The sequence below is a fragment of the Trachinotus anak genome, unplaced genomic scaffold, assembly GCF_046630095.1.
Source record: "Trachinotus anak isolate AG129_WGS33_773 ecotype Australia unplaced genomic scaffold, CSIRO_AGI_Tana_v1 ptg000001l, whole genome shotgun sequence".
Taxonomy (NCBI): Eukaryota; Metazoa; Chordata; class Actinopteri; order Carangiformes; family Carangidae; genus Trachinotus; species Trachinotus anak.
The window spans coordinates 9701850-9722340 of NW_027273852.1; the positions used below are offsets into that span (position 1 = coordinate 9701850).

Genomic DNA, 20491 nt, shown 5'->3' on the forward strand with positions numbered 1-20491 from the left:
ACATCCCTTTCCTTTGGCACTACATTTTCTCAACTGTTGAACGCAGATCAGCTGTTGAGTCGTAAACTGCTCTGTGACTGAAAGATAAAGCAGATAAAATATCAAAAATATACCATACACTTAAACTAATATTGTTTTTATTGCTCAGCTTCTGTGTCAGTACTCCTGCCTGCTTCTCCAAACTGAGAGCGCACAAACCGAAATCTACTGCAGGTAATACACTGATTATGGATAAGTACTGCACACAAGCCCACGTCAAATAACCGCCGACTATCACTATGGGCTTTGAATCCTTTTTATATAAACTTTCAGGGATTTCTCCCACAACAGTTGGGCACTGTAGTGAGCAATACTCAAACAGGCCTAAGCAGTGCATTCTTCAGGGACCACTTCCAGCTGCAGATTAAAGTGGCCTGTGAAGTTCTCTTTTAAACATAACATTTTCCTGCCAAAATGTATTGTATCGGTGTATCACTGGTGTATAACACATGTTGAATTTATTTTTTTCCCCCTAAAACTTCTGTAAATCTATAAAACCTTTTAAACTGTACATTGCTGACATGTTTGCTTGCTGGCAATCTTCTTCTTCCCTGCCTTTGTTGGGATGATGGACAAAATACTGTGAAACCAATGGTGCCATGTGCTTGTGCTTGTGCATGTGCACCCCTGTGAACAGGGAGCCCACTCTTAAAAACATTGCTTATTGCCACTAGTGGTAAAGATGGTACCTTTAATACATACAAACATAATGATATGTACGTGGAATTGACCCAAAATAAGATACAATGCCCATATTCATGGTAATGAAGGAACACATCATCCAGTGGCTCACTTGTGTTTTTAACAACGTAGGTCTATGGCACAGAGGATATATCAGGTTTTGGCTACACAGGCAATGTTACTGTTGTTAAAGGATAAGAACAAGCAATGTCTTGAGTTGTGACTTTAATATCTGTGTTGAGCTCAGAGTTAAAAAACTGAATCCCCTTGACTACTGTAACTGTTGGGAGAAACAAATGGGTTTGCTGAGACAAATGTAATGAAGGCAACTGTGAATATCTGTTACCTTGAATTTGTCAACTTCAGTCTTGGAGCAAGTGGCATGGTAAGACAGAACCTGCAAAATAATGACATCGTGTCACTCAAGGTATTTTTCAAATCATTAAAATAACCAGTAAGAGCTCCAAGGGAAGCACAACTGCGGCTACGGCTGAAAACACTGCACATTTGTATTACTGTATTTCAGTGGATCTTCCAGATGAGGAAGTTAACACTCGCTTCTCCAACAGTCTACAAGAGCAGAAATGTCGGCCCTGATTCCATCGCCATGTTCCCTTCATTTCCTGAGAGAAATACCTCGCACAGACCTGCAGTTGCTTATTTGATCATAAACGCTCATGTTTATTCAGTGCTGCCAGAAGCAATGCATCTACATATTAGTGCATTCTGTGTCTCTCCTTTAACCGCTCTATCTCTCTGTTCCCCACCTCTCCCATCTTGAAACAGAGCTAACTACTATAATGCACCTGGAAGCTCCCTATTGTAATCTAAGGACATACTGTAAAGGCTGAGTAGTGCTGAATGGCTACATACTGCGGGGCAGATGAGGGATTGCTTTTCACTGCCTCTCATTAATTTTCAATAAAACCTTTGTGAGAAGGTTATACACAAAGAGAGATCAGCACTTTTTTCATGCGTACATTCTTGTGGAAATATGAGACTAAAAAAAAGGAGCCAAGCACAAAGAAACCCTGAGAAAGAACAAGTCAGACAATGTTTTGTGTTAGCCATGCAGAAGCCGTTGTTTCCTGAGTTCTGGGGAAACGTTTCAGCATGGAGCATATGTTGACTGGAGAGGAAAATAAAGATGTACCTAATGAAAGAGACGAACAAATAGAAGATAACAAACACAATGAACATAGAGGAATGACAAAGGAAACTGAAGTAAAAAAACAGGGGTAGTGCAGAGTCAACTGGAGTCAACACTGAAGCAGCATTACAGTTTGCATAATAATGTTTTTTGCAAATTTAAGAGGATAAAAAGATTTCTTGTTCATAATGTGGAAGAAATTGCATTTTTTTTTTCAAAATGTGATATGAGGCAGGAAATCGAATAAGACATTGTGTTCTTACATCCAAAGCCACAGATTGCTTAGCCCAAGACTTCTTCACCTGGTCGTACATGATGGTGTTGTTGATGCCCAGTCCACAAAAGATCACAAACGCCTAAGAACAGGGCAAAATGCAGAAAACAATTAACTACAACAGTTTCCAATGTGCCCACAGGATACTTGATGTAGAAAAGATATAGATAGGAGTGTAATACCTCAAAGAGACGCTGGTCTGCGTCATCAAATGGTTTACCGTCGAGCCTGTTCAGCACTTGAGCAACACCTGTTACACAAATTCAGTTTATCCATACAACAGGATTATTTTATGTAATGTTTTAAGGTTGATTGTAGCAAAGCTTTAGTGTGTATAACCTGCCTCCAATTAAAAGAGGATCAAACCCAGACACTCCATGTAATTGACTAACGTGCATTATTAATGTAAATTAACAAATCACACATAAATAGCAGTATATGTATATATATATATATGTATGTATGTATGTATGTATGTATGTATGTATGTATATGCAGAAATTCTTCAATAGTGATATGTGTTGTGTAGCCTTGATGGAAACTACATGAATGCTACATATGTTACACTCACATGTGGTTAGACAAAATGACAAATATCCATGCGTCCATCCATTATCAATACCACTTATCCAACAGTGCTAACCAACAAATACATTGTGTATATATATGTAAAAGCTTTGTTGATGAAGCATGAATATTTAATTGATTGGGACTGACTTTTATTGTTACTGAGAAATTATGCTAAGAAGTAATCACACAAAACATTACCATTTTTTATTCATCTCTAGGAGGTCAAACAAACCTGCCATAGTTACATTTTAATTTCAGTGTGTACCTGGAAATCCACAGAGGTGAAGGGATTAGTGCTGTAGCTGAGAACAATTTTCACTGTGGTGTCATTAGATTTAAAATACAGGTCTTCTCAGATCTATTACTGCTTTGTCTGTAATGAGCATGTAGTTTGTGATGAGTTGTAGCCCAGGTGGCCCCAAGCATAAGCAAATGAAATGGCTGCCTAGAGCCCTGTGGCCATCACATAATCTTTAACTACACCGCATTCCCACTGTCACAAGTGTTATTTTCCATTACCATAAAAATTATCAGAACCATAATATAATAAGTTACAGCTCTGTCATTAGTTATTACATAGATGACCCATAGTTTTGTGTGGCTGTACAATACAGTTTATCCACTGGGTGTCACATTCTGCTTATTTATACCAAATTATACCAAACAACCAAGCTCAGCTCAAAGTAATCTTCATGAATGAGCTATTTATCATATTAGCATGAGCAGTTAACATATTAATATGTTTGTTGTAGAACAACAAACACAAAGTGCTGTTAGCTAAAATGACTTTTGTCTTTCAGAGGCAATGTATTGGCTTTAAACACAAATCCAAAGCTACACAGGAATGGCTTTCAAAAACTACATTAACGTCCTGGAGTGACGATCTCAATCAAAGTTTTTTACAGATCATGATCACAGTGAAGCCCACTGAGGTCAAGTTTCTCTCACTCCAGAGCAACAACAGCCAAATGGCTAGGGTGCACGCCATGTGGGCGCAGGTGCTCTGGGTGGCTGAGTCCCCGGTTCGATTCCTGAACGGCCAGACTCTTTCCTGCATGTCATACCCCTACTCTCTATCCTGTTTCCTGTCACTCTTCACTGTGCTATAATTAAAGGCAAAATACCCCCAAAAATAATAATTAAGTTTCTCCCACTCACCATCAATCCATCCATCATCTACACCTGGTTCTCCAGGTGCACGAGTCTATCAAAGGGCTGTCAATAACCAAACCAGCTGAAACTAACTGTGCAGATCACATGTTTAATATGATCATAATACTGGTCAGACTCTCAGTCAGCAAGCGAGAGATCTGGATCCTGACTGCATACACTATGAGACAGTGACCAGCCCTGTTTTGAGCAGACGTTATCAAACTGTAGTTACAATCCTGCTGTAGTGTTGTGTTTCTGGCCTGAGGCAATTCAGTTAAATAATTAATTTACTTATTTCAAAGTTACCTAGTTGTAATGTGATGAATTTATGAATTCAAAATTTGGCTGTCTGGCTCTCTCCGAACCACCATTCACATCTCCAATTTTTCCAGCAATACAAATGATCGGACCAACACTTGTGCATATAATCCACGCTCATTATTGTGGATTATTTTGTCACAGCTGTATTTCCTGTGGTTACATTCTGAAGGAGCTGAGTGTAACCTTGGCAGATGACACAACATTTGTTTTCTAAGTGAATGTATCCTTGACTTGAGAATGTAATCTCTTGCTGCTTTGTTTGTATAATGGTTTTTCACTCCAAATCCTCAGGTGCCACCCACACACACGCACTGCATTTCTTTCCCCCTTCACTGTTTCTGTCCTTCCTCTTCCCTCTCTCCTCCCTGACAAATGCACTTACACCTACGCAAAAAAAAAAAAAAAAAAATGTAAGTACACATGGACATCACACGCACACACACATACAGGTCTTAACCAACCATCTTCAGCAAATATGCTGGTCACTTTGCACTCAAATAAAACTAATGAGTTCCTGCGTGAAATCTCAGTGGACCAAGTGGAGTTGCTGTCATTGCTCCTCGCTGCAATATCCAGCACCAAAACCAGACGAGAGATCAATGTTTTATCAGAGTGTCAGTGTGGTGTCGGCCTGGGGCTGATTCACAAACACAAAGCACACAGCCAGAAGAAGGGAACCTCCAAGAGTAGAGTGGTGGTGCAGCATGGATCTAATCACACACATGCAGCCTCAGCTGAACGTACACTCAAGCTTCACTATTGTCTATGCAGCAGAAATGGAGGAAAACAAATCAGAAACCTACGATATGTGTGCATGTGAGTGAAACAAGATGTTAGTGCTCAATATACATACCTGCATCATTCATACAACATGTTGCCAAAAGTATGTGGACACCCCTTTTCTTTGGTTCCTGGCTGTTTCTATGGTTTGATCTAGTCCCATTAGTTTCACTTAAGGTAAATATTATAGCCACGGTGAACAGTTTGAGGAAGGTCCTTGCCTGTTTCAGCATACCAATGCCCATGTGAAAAGAGATCCATAAAGAAGTGGTTGTCCCAGTTTGGTGTGGAAGAACTGGGCTGGCCTGCACAGAGCTCTGACCTCAGCTCCATCCAACACCTTTGATGAGAGCTGGAACACCAACTGTGAACCAGTCCTTATCACCCAGCACCTCTCACTATTGCTCTTGTGGCCATATGAAAGCAAATCCCTGTAGCCACATATTTGTCCACATAGTTTTGGCAATATATTGAATTTCTCTACATTTAAAGCACCCACATTTTGCACTTTCACAGTGTTTTTGTTTGAAATTTTGATATCCATAAGAAGATGTATTTGTGGTTTTAGGTACCAAAAACCATTTCTATGTGTTTTACATCTCCTCACTCAGGCTTCTCTTTGGAGCTCTAGCAACAATAGGTCTGTGAGCCAATAAGATGAGAGTCTCTCTTCTGATTGGCTGACTGTTTTCTGAGTGATTGAATAAAAAATATAGCAGATTTCAGGTAAACATTCAAGAGAAACCAAATCCTGCAAGGCTGGATGGTGAGTCTATGTGGGCCAGGCTTGGAGCATGGCTGAGGGCAATGACAGCTTTGGTGTCATCACAAAGTTATGGAATGACTCATTTTAAGGCTCAGTTTCTGAATATGGGCTCTGTGCATTTCTCTGTGGACTGAGTGCTTTGATACTTTACCAGTATTATGGAAGAACCTAGACCTGCTTTATACTCAAAAAAAGACATCAAAATCTAACTTTGTCCAATATAGGACCTTTAATCTCCTTTTTAACATGGGCAAATTTTATAAATGATTATTGTTGCATTTATAGATCAAGTAAGTTCAGCAGCAAAGAAAACAAAATTTGTTAACTTACCAATGATTTGGTGGTTGCTGTTCCATATAGGAACACAAAGTACAGAGCGGATGTGAAAGTCCGTGAATTGGTCGGCCTAAAAAGAGCGTGGGTGTGAATAAAGTATGATACGACACCATCCATCCTCATAAAAATAAAACCGAAAAAAAAACCACATTTCCATGCACTGCGCTCAGCATTATACTTAGCAGTATACATGAGAACCTCATCAAAAATCACAACACAAAACAAGCAATTTGAAAACATCGCTTTGAGTTTCAGGAAACTGTGATTGATATGTTTCACTATTTTATGAATCAAATGATAAACTGATTAATCAAAAACATTACTAGGAAATTATACATTATGAAAATATTTTTATTTGCAACCCTGCCTATTTATTTATACCCATAGTAGTTTCTAATAGCAGTTTCTAGTGCCATAAATGAGTATACGTTGTCCGTTTCTTGCTACTGCTACTTAAGGTTGACCCTGTCAAACTTGTGCTGCTTGCAGCTGGATGCAGAGCAGACCACCACGCTTGCTGCTGTGGGATTCTGTTGAAATCTATGCAGCATCAGCACCATTCACTGTGGCTATCGCTTTATCCTATAGAGATCAGTTAACAGCTGACAAAATACAAAACTTGGTAGTATATAATTTCTCACCATGTGGTACAATAAGACAAGATTTAATGCTGTTTATTTAAAAAAAAAAAAGCACTAAGTCAAAGGCAACTAGACTTTATGTTTGGTGTTGAAGACATTTCGATGAGGCGTTGTCAGTTCTACTGACTGGTGGCCATTTTAACATGTGTGAGCTCTGTGAGTCATGTGTGAATCATTAAAGTCGGACGAGACATCGTGTGAGAGTCCAATTAACAAAGGTGTGAATTGTTACGACACCGCCCTGAATGTAATGTCAAGACAGCAACACAAACTGATAAACAGCTGGGGGATGGATGTTAACAGTTTGACATCGATGATCCTCTGTTTGAAACCATCTGTCCCCTCAGTGAAATGCACACTTCCAATGCTATTCTGACGTCGCTTTTCACAGCAATTAATAAATCCCCCCCCATCTGACCTCACTCGCTTGCATGTGACATCAAGGTGTAAACATCCCATAGTGGTTTGAAGCGCCACACCAGTCTTGACGTTGTACTTGTAGATGTAAATGATACCTTGATGACTGAGTCTTCTAATCATTTTACTCAGATTAAAATCCCTGCGATGTCAAATCTGAAAGGAGCATTGCTGTGTGTTTACCTCAGCATCAAAGCGAGGATCCTGATAGGCGTCACTAATGTTCACGGGTAGTCCTGTGGATGCCACCAGCTCTGCAATGCTGTTGTTAATGAGCCAGTCGGAGTAAGATGATTTCTCCATACTGTCTTTGAAACTAGGGCCAGAAAATAAGAGAGGAAGATGACAAAAGAAAAAGAATGGGAGAAACAGTGTGAAACCAACACACTCTTAAGCTGATAAATTTGTTATCATGAAAACAACAAAAAAATACCCTTTTTATTGTATTCAAGTGAAAAGAAATTCTCTTTCACACCTGAACTGCAAGCTTGCAGAAGGCCACGCTCATTTCTCGTCCTCTTTTACGTTGACTTGCATTTAATGAACTTCTCATACAGTAGATATCAGTAAGCTTCTTCTGCAGCACTGAGAAGTTAATTGTGTGATTGTCTTCCTCGTTGCCAGACGCCCCCACACTCTGCCACAGAAGCACCTGCAGCCCTGCTCAGGCTTCCCATTCACATTTATTGCAGTGGGCCGTCGTTGACTTTTTACCATCAAACGCAACCAGATAAATGTTCAGCGTTGATCATTTTGTCTTTCAACATTATAATAAAGATAGAGAGACACTGATGTCAGATCTTTTGAATCCCTTTGTTCCAGTGATAACAGCTGTGTGTGGACGTGAAACCCACAGAGCGGCAGGGAATAAACCTCATGAGTGAGATGACAAGCTACCTCACCTCCTTTTTCTTTCTTTCTCTCTTCATCCCCTATGTCTCTTCCCTCTCTCATGTCTGTCATTTAGCTGCTACAGACACACTAGCAACACTCTACACTCGTTCAACATTATCCTCCCCATGGGGGCAGCCGAGGATTGTTAGACACATTAGAAGACCTACAGCATGCTTTGCCTTTTGACGCTAAATTTATTCACCTAATTACACACATAAATCTTGCACAGTAGCTTTTCTTATTCAGATTTGAACCTTTAGGAAGACTAGGGTCATTACAGAGATACTGTACTTTCGTCAATTCAGCTTGATTTGAAATGTTGTGTAGCTGTGGCCATTTATTTAATATGTGACCCTAGAAACACAGATTACGAGGGAGTGTGTTTAGTCAGAAACTATAACTTGGCCATTCAAGCAAACTTACTCTGGTTATTTCTTGTGTTAAGATTTCTATTGAGGCTATCACTACTGAGTTGAAGTGACCACATCAGTTATGGCAAGTGCAGGACTCGGGGGATAATTTGTCTTCCTTTTAGCTTTGCTTTCCATCCATAAACATCCCACACAATATTAAGCCTCTCTTTCTCCACTCAGCCATTCCTAGCAGTGGAGAGAGGCAGCAAAACCCAATTAATTAGGGCTCCTACAGTATGCCTTCTATTCAGATTCAGCATATTACTCCCACAGCACTACACAATATTCAATTTTTATACTTCCCTTATTTTCTGTCCTTGATGGAAGCTTTACAGATTCATGAAGGGTATGTGCAGTATTTACAGGTGGCATGGTGCCAGAGGCAAACAAAGGTGGAGATGTGGTTGTTTAGTGAAAAGGTTAGTTGTGTGAGAAGATAGAAAACAGAAAGAAAACATAGGTTTTTCATCAGGCAAGGCATTATTGAGCGGATTTTAACACACCATACATACCTGCTTTCAGTGTCCGCACTACACTTAGGAGACAGAAGCTCAAACGACTTGGTGAACTTCACCACCTGAGAAATTTTAAACAGAAGAAACTAATAAAGCTCTTGGAAAAATTGCATGGAGGTGTTTTTACTGGCAAAAACTTAAGACAGGCAGAAAGAACAGACATGCATAATGTACAGACTGACAGACACACACAGCTGGACAGCTGAGAGAAAATCAGTACCGGTGACTCAATGTCCTCCAGCAATTGAACAGAGCAGCGCTCGCACTTCAGCAATGTCTGGGCACGGTGCATGATCTTCCTGACAATCTTCTCCAGGTCAGTCTGCTCTTCAAATAGGTCATTGACTACCTCCAAAAGTGCCTGAACACCAGCAACAGAAAAAAAAGATACCACTAGCATTATTCCCAACAATCTGAGCCACACACTATAAAACCCAGTGAATAAGAAATCTGTCAGCAAATAGTAATGTGGACCCCGTAAATAAAATTCTGCCCCTCTCAGCTGTTATAGCATGATTATTATTATGATCCTTAAACCATAAACCAAGAGGATGATATAACAGGAATATTCCCCCAATAAAAGTAAATTAGGCCCTTTATCTAAGGCAGAGTCAATCCAATTTTAAACACAAGAACATCAAAAACATTTGGTGTAAAGGGTGCGCTCCTCATTTCTCTCCTCTGTTCACTGAGCTGTGTTCTCATTATGTTCTCTTCCATCACAGATCAATGTGTGACATGAATTAGTGCATCTCTTAACATCCCCTAGGAGATTTAGATCATGGAACAGGCCTTCATCTGGATACAGGCCCATCCCCCTCAACAGATCCAGAGAAAATGTCCATGCAGCGGCATGCTGCTCCATGATCCCCACTGCAGTGGCAGCAAGTGGGCTGCTGCTGATCAATACTCAGCCTCAATGTTAGCATCAGGAGGGAGGAAGTAATGCTGATCCCAGGGATTGGGGGCGGGGGGTGGGGGGGGCTATTATCCTGTTGGGTCTGTGGCCCTTACCCGACTCCTGTCATACTCCTTCCTTGAGGCGGCAAAGAGCTGGGCATTGGAGATTGCAATACCACAGAATGGCAGGTACATCTGCAGCACCTGTGGACACATTGAACACTGTTATTACTGAGATACATACAGAAAAGACTGGGTTATTTACCCAAAGGGTCCCGGAAATACAGCTATTATATACGTACATTTCTTGAGCTGCCCAAAAACCCTACAATTTAAAAACCTTTGCTTTTTATTGTAGTTATGTAACAATCATTGAAATGTAACATACACCTGTTACATTTTATTTAGGGCTGTCAAAAGATACATTTTTTCTTAATTGCGATTAATCACTGAATTTCAATAGTTAATTGCGATTTATCACGTTTTACCACATGATTAAAATTCTATTATTTTGACTTTCAGGACTGTTTTCTCTTGCTTGAAAAGGCTTTCACTTTTTTTTTTTGGCAAAAAAGCAAAGCATTAGCCAACAAAGGCAGTGAGGAATAAGATGGCTGAATGTAAATAAGGTAAGATTTTAAAAAACATTGAGTCGATGTTGGAAAGTGACAAGATTGTCTGGAATGGGAAAGGGCTAGCTAGCATGCTAACTTCATTAGAAGAAAAGAAGTGATAGACAGAAGAGTTAACATTAGCGTTGCTTTCCACCAGCTCTTAGTGAGCAAAGGAATTAAGTTTGATACTGGACTTGCATTGTTTGTTCTACACTGGTAAATAAACAGCTGCTAATGCTAATGTTGGCTATGTAGCAATAGCAAAACTTAGTTCTGTTAATGTTGTAATGTTATATTTTAAGTCTATATTTTATATCGTATAATTAAAGCTATTTGGAGAAAAAAACAACAAAAAAGCGTGTGAGTAATATTTTCATCCAAGAAAAACTTAGCTTTTGAACTGGAACAAATAAGAAATGGCCTTTCATTGGCATCATTATTTTCTAGGACAAATAAATCAATCCAACTGACATTTTACCATTTGACTGAAGAGTCAGCCTTGCTTGTGCCTTGGGCTGATAATATAAATTCCTTTTTTCACTCATATTTTCTTCACATAAATAATGTAATCGCTTGATGTGGCCTAATGACTATAGTTAATATGTATCCTGAAATCAAATCAAAGTCCCACTTGTTTGGGAGTGAACAACATTTCTTTCTTCCTCACTACTGTTGATTCATAATCACCAGGAATATGCAAGCATCCTGTACACAGGTTGAAGAGAGGTGGCAGAACTGCATTCAACTAAAGACAGCGGGAGTGTGAATACACAGGTTGAATTCTATATGACTACAATTACTCCACAATGTGGCCTTATCGGAGAGACACTCAGCCCTCATACCAAGGAATCGATAGAATTTAGGTTGTGTGCGTCCTTACTCTGCCTCTTTGTTTAGTTATCTGTCTTTAGCATCTGGCTGCTGTGTAAACAATACAATCAGTACAACGAACCCACTAATATTTACCAGCCTCCAGTGCGACCTCAGGGTAGGGGCACTACAACAATACATGAATGGGAAGTTACTCAGCTGTGGCTGCTGATACAGGGATATCTCTCTCACCTTTCAGAAAAGATAATGTATCCGTTATTCATCAGCCGCAAATGAACATGTGAGGAACACGGTCCCATAGCACTGTGTTGAAAATATGACACTTGTACCACTGACCTGCTCAAAAATATCTTTTACAGGTAGTCCACAGGTTCACAGCCTTGAGTTAGCCAATGCAGGAAATTAATAGGCTAATGTTGGCTATTTATATTTGTTTGATTTGCTTGAGAAGACAAATACAAAATGTGTATTTAAAATATTATAATATTTAAGTATAATACATTTGAAGCTTACTCCATGCTCTTACAGTTGAGTAATAAATTCACATGACAACGTGACAACTCTAATTGCTGGGTTCACGATCACTGTAGACCGAAAATGGCATCACAGACTGGAGAAGGCTGAAACCCTGCTCTAATTGTTACAGTTCCTCTTCGCAATCAAACAGGTCTCTTGGGTTAGCTACACATATTTAATTTCTCACTCTATGTTTCAATGGTGGTATTGTTATCTGAATTTAAATAGCATGTTGGCTACAGCAAGAATGGATTGCTTATCAACTCCGATGACGAAGTTACACTTTGCAGGACCACAATAGAAATAAGCCATTCAGCTTTATTATGTTTTTATCCTCAATAATTGTAACAACTGATAAACAAAATATATTATTGTGCTTATACAGTAGTGCATTTTTAATCATAAAATAAAATCAGTCAATTCATTAAAAATAGAATTATTCTGTTCTGGCATTTCGCACTGATGTGTGTCTTATGATACTGTTTAGAACTACACTCAGTACAAATTGAATTACTAAATTAAAATAATTGCTAATTCTGACATGATATGACTTATTACTATGTCATGCTAATGAGTAAATTAACTTGATGCGCTTCATTCAGTCATTATATATATAATCAACTGCCTTATGCAGTTGTTTTCAGACAGAGAAAACAGATGATGCTGAGCAATAAGCTCATACATAATGCTATTTCAGCTGTCCTTTGGAATTCTCTAATAATGATCTTCCAGAAAGGCAGTGGCCATCAATAGCCCCAGCAGGAGCAGATTCATTAGCGAGCTGGACTTTGGGGATCTGGCTATGGATCTGCCTGTGGAACTAACAGGCAAACCCAAGAAAAGCACTGCTCTCTCTAATTACATTCTGTCAGGCAGACCATTATACAATGTTGCATTACAAACAAGACGTTTTTGCCTGTGGACTGACCAGTAAAGAGTGGTTTAATAACGAAACTAACTGGCCAAGGCTTCAGGGACAGTCAGTTCCTCTAACCTCAGTGACTTCCTTTTGCACAACTGGAATTTCATATGAGGCAAACCAAGATAAATTACATAGCCAACACTTTCTTTCTCCAGTCACACCATAAATAACAACTACTAGTTGATTTAAAAAGCTGTGCTCACTTTGCACGAGGGGTAAGGTGAAGCCATTGTTGTTTTGCCAAGAATTGCTCAGGAAAAAAAAAAACTGAAGCTCTCCATTTTCTCCAATCTCATATGGGACTCCCCAGCTTGTGTCAGCAAAGTGCATAGCAGTTTTACAAATACACTTAGCAATGATTGCTTCTTTTGAAGGTGACATCAAATATTTATGCAATAGGAATCTACACCCCAACAATTTTCAAAAAGTAAGTCGCCGTTGTTTATTCAGAACATGGATATCTACAGAAATAGTAACACGTAATAACATATACCTCACAAATTAGGCGAAAATGAATGGTATGCATGTTGCTTAGCTATTATGATTTACACATTATAATTTTATACAACCAAACTTAGCATTTGATATATACTGAATTGACTGCCTGGAATGTGTGGCTAATAATACAGCACAGCTATTAAATACTGTGCCACACCAGTGGTGCTGTTCAATAGCCATTATCCATAAATAATTAAATTGTTATACACGTCGCAGGTACATGGAAAAAAGCCAGGAGCAAAACTAGGCAGCAGATGTTGCATCAGTGCAGTCACATCAACACAGATCAAGTTTTTTAAACACCCACTGCTCCTCAGATGAATCTATCTGTGGCCATTGAGAATTCAGGAAACTTTTCTACTGGGTTTATGAAACTTCTCAAACTACAATGACTCTTTTGAGATTTTCTTGACTTTGTAAACAAATTCACACAAAACCTTAAAAAGAAATGTGAGCAGAGAGCAGAGTAAAAAAATGTAAATTGAAAAAATGCATGAAAATTAAATATTAGTTTGTATTAATTACTTAAGCAACAGGTAACTTATTGAAACTTCAGTGCAATCTAGATTGAAAACTGTCCATATCTTGTATTAAGACCGGACCAAAGAGTTACAGTGCAGTTAGTCACTGAATCTATTCACGAGGACATCAAGTGAATGGTGCTGCCACCTCTCTTGGCAGTAATACAAGGTTGTTTACACATGCTAATTTGATTTCTGAGAAAATTAGCATCATCAATTAACTTCAATAATTAATGAAGGCATTTACTAATCAACAGTAGAGCATAGTGGCACCACACATGTTCTGTGCCAGTGTCAGATATAACCAAGGTACAGATTGCTTGTATTTCAGTTGCTGTTCTTGTGTTTGTACAAAACTGTGACTAAGGTATTAATTAAGGTATTACACATAGAAATATCCTAATTAATTCTCACTCTTGAGTTATTTAACTTAGAAGAACTGCAGCTAATGATTAAAGGTGCAGTTGAATTTCAGTTTTTACATTTGCAAACCTTTACCTTTAATTTAATTAGCATTTAATAGATATTCCCTACAATCATAGTGATAATCATTATGTAATCAATTTCAGCAAAGGTAAAAATTATTTTAGGTATCTGTCAGGATATGACTGGCATCTCTAACTGTGGCTGCTAGGTGCAGTCAGCTAGTCAGAAGGTTTCATTTGTTTCTGTCCTGACATGTTTTGTGATATTTGGGCTCTCTATATTGCTTTTCTAATTTGCTTGTTTTCATTGTGGTGTCTAAAATATTCAAAGTTGGACAACTTAGGTTGTTGAACTGGACTGAATTAAATTGTGTAGAATCATGAGGCGCCTCACTCAGGGAATTTGCTTCCTGACGACCATGGTGATGTGGTTACAGGTTAAAGGTGTGTACTGTGTTTTATTTTTGACACTTACATGTGAAGGTTAACTATCTCTTTATTCAAAATTGGTGGAAAACTCTGGGATTTCATTTTTTTCCCTTTTGTGTCAAAGTGCTTTGAAAGTCTATGCATCTTCCAGAAACAGAGACTATCGTTGAAGTCCTAAGCAAACTGTAAAACACTAATATCCTCAATGGCGAAAAAGGTTTGTTGAATGGTTACAGACCTTACTCCTGATAATGATCTTCTCCGGGGAAACACTCTGTGAGCAGTGAGCCGCAGTTCTTCATTTCAAAGTCAGTTCAAAACGAATACAGCCATTCAGAATAATACAGGAACCTTTTTACTCTGTGTCAATGATGGCTCTACACTGAGGTGCATTGGTGCGTTGCTGTCTTTCAAAAACTCAAACCAAATTATTGAGACTTTCTGTTCTTTCCAAATTAACTGGTAAAGTGAACTCTCATTCAGTCACTCAGTTATGCACATTTTATCTGTTGGACACCTACACTTGACTCAAATAAACACGTCCATACCATCTTAAATGCTGAGAAATGGCTCTTCAAGGCAAACAAGAATCACTATCTGCCCGATACTTGGTTGTAAATGTTCTTTCTCTGTATCAGTTCATGTTTTACTTGTTTTGAGAGCTCTCCACTCAACTATCACAATTTGTTGTAGCATGGTTAGATTTACTCAGGCATCCCTCATGGCACAGGTTTTGATCAACCCTTTTTTTTCTCTTTGGCTTATTTGCAAATGACAAACAGCGTTGCCTTCCACTGGGTTTCTAGGGCTATATTAGAAACAGGATAGACTCAGAACCCACTTAGCCAGCATAGAGCTCAGTCCCTTAATCACCCCCATCAACCCCTCTATCTGTTCCACTTAGAGAGGCCAGGCAGGTAGGTCTGCCTTTATTGTTTGGGACCCCCTCTGTACAATATCTCATCCACTTTGTTGTTGCCTTTCACACAGTAACATTTCATAGGTGCAGTTCACCAGCATTCATATACAATACATTCCCACATACTAGCCTCTTATCACAAACGTTCTAATTTTTAGAAAATCTCTTGATTTAAGTGGATTTTCGTGCCTTTTTGCAGCCATATAAAGAACTCTGTAAAGAACCTGTTTGGTATAATACACTGTATAAATTTGAGTTGATCTCATACCCTGCAGGAATGTATTAAAAACGTGAAGACTTCTGCTTTAGATTTACATTGGCAAATTGTGTAAAAGTGGCTATTACATTATCGCCTCGAGCCAATTCGACAGGAAGTTTGGCAGCCAGAGGGAGCACAGTGGTGAGGGGAGAATGGTATTTGCCAATGAACTCACACAGATGTTAAACTATTTTGGCAGATGGAACCTACATGGGAGAACTCACGTCTTATTGAAAAAAAAATTATGAAAGTGCCTACCTGTGGATAATACATTTCATGTAAAATGTATTAAAGGGCATGCAAAGTCAATGAAAAGCTTAATCAAGATAACAATGCAAGATGTAGAGATAGCAGGATGAGCTCAGCTTATACTCTCAAATGAAGCCAATAGGTATATTCCTCCACAGATAATAAGACAGTGCAATTACACGTGGGTTAAACCATTATCCAAGCTCCCCCAAAAGAGTCTACCAGGGATCAACAGACCACAGTTAAGGCAGCGTGGGATTTAAAACAGCCACAATGTGTTTAAATACCGTATAAGGTTTCAGTGCATAGCTAACAACATTTGTTTTAATAAAGGTAAACTTAAGTGTCTGATGACATCTGCTATTGCAGTATAATTTAATGCTTTGAATACAGTGATATAATGTATTTTCTTATTACAAGGTCTTCCATAACAGCAGAGCTGCAGCTGGCCTGTGCAGCAAGCTTACTGTGATGCTAGTATTGCATTTCATTACTAATTCAGCTGTAGCCATCCCAAGCATTTGTGTGACGTTAATGCAATGTGAAACGTGTACTCAAAACAAGGGAAAGAAAAAAGAATTCCTAATTTCCATCTGTTATGAAGAATGGATAGAGTCTAGAGATGCAATTTTGACAGTGGAGCATCAATGGAGAAAACATACTGTAAATAAGAAATAACAGTCATTTGCTACAGTGAAACCTAACTCCACAATAAAAGCACAACTAGTTTTGTGCTTTCATGTTTCATCTTTTCTACCCTTCAGGGGCTCGTAGCTGTAATAAGAGAATAAGTCAGTGCATGTGCTTGTCACTGCCTTTCTGATGATGGACAAACACATGCTCCTCAAGCCTCTCTGGTGATGGCAATAAGCCAAATAAATAATCATTCACAAACAGAAGACTATCTGGATCAGTGCAACATGTAACATCTCCACCTACTGCTTTGACATGTTATATTTGTATAATCGACTTCATTCACTAACATCTGTGTCTCACTGTTTACAGGTCAAGTTGATTCAGAAAGGAGTTAAATGCTACACGGTGGTCATCCAAGAGCATCTCTGCTCATGTATCTGATCAACAACACAATATCTGTTGACAAATGTGCAGCAATATTATTCCATTTTTGTCCCATACACACATTCACGCCTGCCAAGCTGCCTAGCACCAGTCTGGTCTGTTGGTCGCTGAGCAGCTCCACTGGAATGGTCAGAGGACCCCACACTCTACCACAAGTCCTGTTGTGCCAGTGTTAATTCTTTTCACATAAGGGAGGAAATCTAAATGGCGACACTTAATTAAAGATGACAAGTAAAGCACTAACCAGTTAGAGATTCTGAACAGCTCAGATAAAGTTGTTATTCTTGGTGATATTACAACAGGGTCCTGGCCCTTTGGAGGATACTGGCTTCCAAAGGGCCATGTTTTGAGTACTGAAAATTGAAGACAGGCTATGACCCAGCTAGAAACTGAGCACTGAGACTTTGCCTAGGGGCAAGTGTACTTCATGTCAGACAAGTGAGATGGGTGATTTTTTTTTTTTTTAAATAATAAATATTAGTTCTCAGACTGGACACTTGAGCAAACAGAGAGAGAGAGAGCAAACATTAACTGCTGTTTATCAGATAACATGTGTGCAGTTAGGGTGGCTTGTGAAATATTGTAATTGCAAAGGGAGGATGCAAGAAAAAAAGACAGATGTGACAGCATAGCATGAGCTACATTGAAACTATGAGGACAATATGTGATGTGGACAGCATCCCAGGTGAGAGTGCTTATCCATTCTAATGAGGGCATTGCTTTTTCAGTGTTGTTACAGAGAAATATTGTTGTTGACAGAACACATTAAGTCTGATTTAAATATAAAATGAAACAACAACCAAACTCGACAAAACCATCCGTGTAAATACGCTAAAGAGAAGTGGTTTAATATCTTTATTTAAATAATTGTTTGTGCTGTCTTGTCAGTTCCAATTTTCATTGTATCTACATGAAAAATTTGTTGAAAATACTCTATTGATCTGTTAATGTGAAGCCACACACACATAGTATAATTCATATTGATTGGAAATATACTTTTTTTGATTATTGTGAAAAAACTAAATGTAGTTATAAATTTAACACTTTAATTGCTGTATTAAAGAAAAGAAGGAGTCTACTTTTGGTACTTGTAAGAACCTGTCATCAATCAGTGATAATAACCAGCAATGAATGAATGTCCCTTGCTTGCAGGCCACAATGCAAATCATGACAAAATATGAGAAAAAATCCCCTTTTTACTTCAGAGAAGTCCATATTTTTTAAATATATCTGCTATTCCAGACATGTGAGTATAACAACATTAACAGCAGTGAGAAATGACTATTCACATCACTACAGCCCTGCTTGGCCTGTGTACTGCCCTGAAAAAAAACTGAGTACCATCTTTGAAATGCCACACATGAATCATGAAGACAGTGAGCATTTACTTCAGGCCTTACACTTTCCTCTGCACTTCACTTCCCTGTGCTGCAATAATAACAAGACTAAGAGTCTAAGGCCACACTAGCAGCTCTGTAAAGCTGTGTTTGGGCACCACTGTAGCTAAGTGCTAATGTCAGCATGATAACATGCTTACAGTGACATTGCTAACATGCTGATGTTTAGCAAGTAACGTTTACCTTGTTGACTGACTTAGTTTAGTGTGATAGCAAGCTAACATTTGCTATTTATGTAGACAGGAATGTCTTTGCTATTTTTGCTTGTATTTGCCCATAAACCATAAAAGGGGACAACTTCAAATTTACATAATGACGCCGCTAGAGGAAAAGTCATCACCAAAGTTATTACATCTCTCTAGTAGGGAAAATTAATGTGCCAAATTCCGTTGCAATTCATCCAAGGGTTGTTCAAACATTTTACTCTGAACAAAAAATGTAAACAAATGTCGATGGTTCTAGATGCAAAGGCAAGTGATTAAGAGACATCATCAGGGAGCCACAAATGTCTGTACCAGATTTTGTGTCAATTAACAAGGTAGATTTGGAGCTATTTCACATGTAGAGACATTTGACACAAACAGAAAAACGTCAACATCACGTTGGAACTAGAGGAAGCGTAAGGACATCACTAGTCATTGTGATTCATCATCTGGGGAACCTGACTATCTGGAGCAGAGGGGTGGACTGACCCACCGACATTGCTATCCCTAGTGCAATGTTGCAAGTGTGGCTAAGAATTTTGATAAAACTACCACATTTCCATAGAGCCGTGTGGCAATGTGGTTATTTGTATATTTTTATCCATATACATACATATATATATATTTTTTTAAATGACACAATGTCTAAATAAAATCCTTATCTACTTTCTCTTATTTGCTATTCTATTCAATAAAGCTCTTGTATGTATATATGACAAAGTGTGATTTCACCCATCTTTTCAGTGATTTATTCAAACTGCTAAACAAAAAAAACAAAACAAAAAAAAAACAATCACACTATACAAGTGTGTGTGTGTGTGGGGGGGGGGGGGGGGGGTAGTAAATTGACTGGTCATGAGACAAGACAGCACATTAGAATCAAGAATTGAGAAAAACAAACACAATGATCTTGATGGGATCTGTTCAGGATGCTCTAGCATGTGACACTCATCCAGCATTTTTACTCACAACCATAATAATGAAATTACCTTTTCATCATCTTCAGTGAAGAGCTCTCCACTGGAAGTCTTGTTGATGGCCTGAGCAACTCCAATGATCTCCCCATCACTGTTGCGAATGGGCATGCACAGGAGTGACTTCGTCTTGTACCCTGTCAGCTTGTCAATTTCATCACTGAACCGACGATCCTGCAATCCATGGGGACAGTACAGAATAAAAGACACGGTGTAAGCACTCGTTGCAAAAATGCAGTTTTCCCTGTTATTTTCAGATGACAGCGCGTTACTCCAAGTCTTGCTGCCAAAGAAAGTCTAAAATAAAGACAGTATATGACAAACAACAGCATGGCTTGAAGTTTGCTTTGATAAAGTTTTGCTTGGACGAGTGTCTGACTCGAAGTGTCGCTGCTGTGTTTGGACAGTAAAGCAATGTGCTGTAACTCTTCATTTTGTTTGGTCAGCCACTAAGAGGTCTGCTCAGGCTTTTCTTCTGTTCTGAAAAGCAGCTGTTGGCATCATTTAGCACTTTGGTGTCTTTGCTTCTCAAATGAAATCTAGTATTGCCTTACTTTAAAAAAAAAACTAACAAAAAAAAAAAAAACTTAAGGTAAACTACAAAGAAACAATTAGACTTCTCCTTTATTGCCTTATTTGAATTAGTCCGTGATGTTTTGCGTGAACCTGTGACTTGACACAAACTGTGTCCAGCTCAGCTCTGTCTCAGTTTGATTGATGATCAATTAACTGGGACAGATGAAACGACAGACTGGAAGAAAATGACCTCTCTCTCTCTCTCTCTCTCTCTCTCTCTCTCTCTCTC

General features: G+C 38.7%; 1 protein-coding gene across 3 annotated transcripts in view; it reads right to left on the minus strand.

The window, feature by feature from the left end:
• Positions 1-20491, minus strand: part of pde11a (phosphodiesterase 11a) — a 41226-nt gene that overhangs the window by 19558 nt on the left and 1177 nt on the right. For all 3 annotated transcript variants that reach the window (XM_071474906.1, XM_071474907.1, XM_071474909.1), the window contains exons 2-10: positions 19702-19860; positions 9964-10053; positions 9170-9310; positions 8947-9011; positions 7311-7443; positions 6064-6139; positions 2327-2394; positions 2134-2226; positions 1067-1117 (exon numbers count right to left, since the gene is read on the minus strand). In XM_071474906.1, the coding sequence (XP_071331007.1) occupies positions 1067-1117; positions 2134-2226; positions 2327-2394; positions 6064-6139; positions 7311-7443; positions 8947-9011; positions 9170-9310; positions 9964-10053; positions 19702-19860 (876 nt within the window). The remainder of the gene's footprint in view (positions 1-1066; positions 1118-2133; positions 2227-2326; positions 2395-6063; positions 6140-7310; positions 7444-8946; positions 9012-9169; positions 9311-9963; positions 10054-19701; positions 19861-20491) is intronic.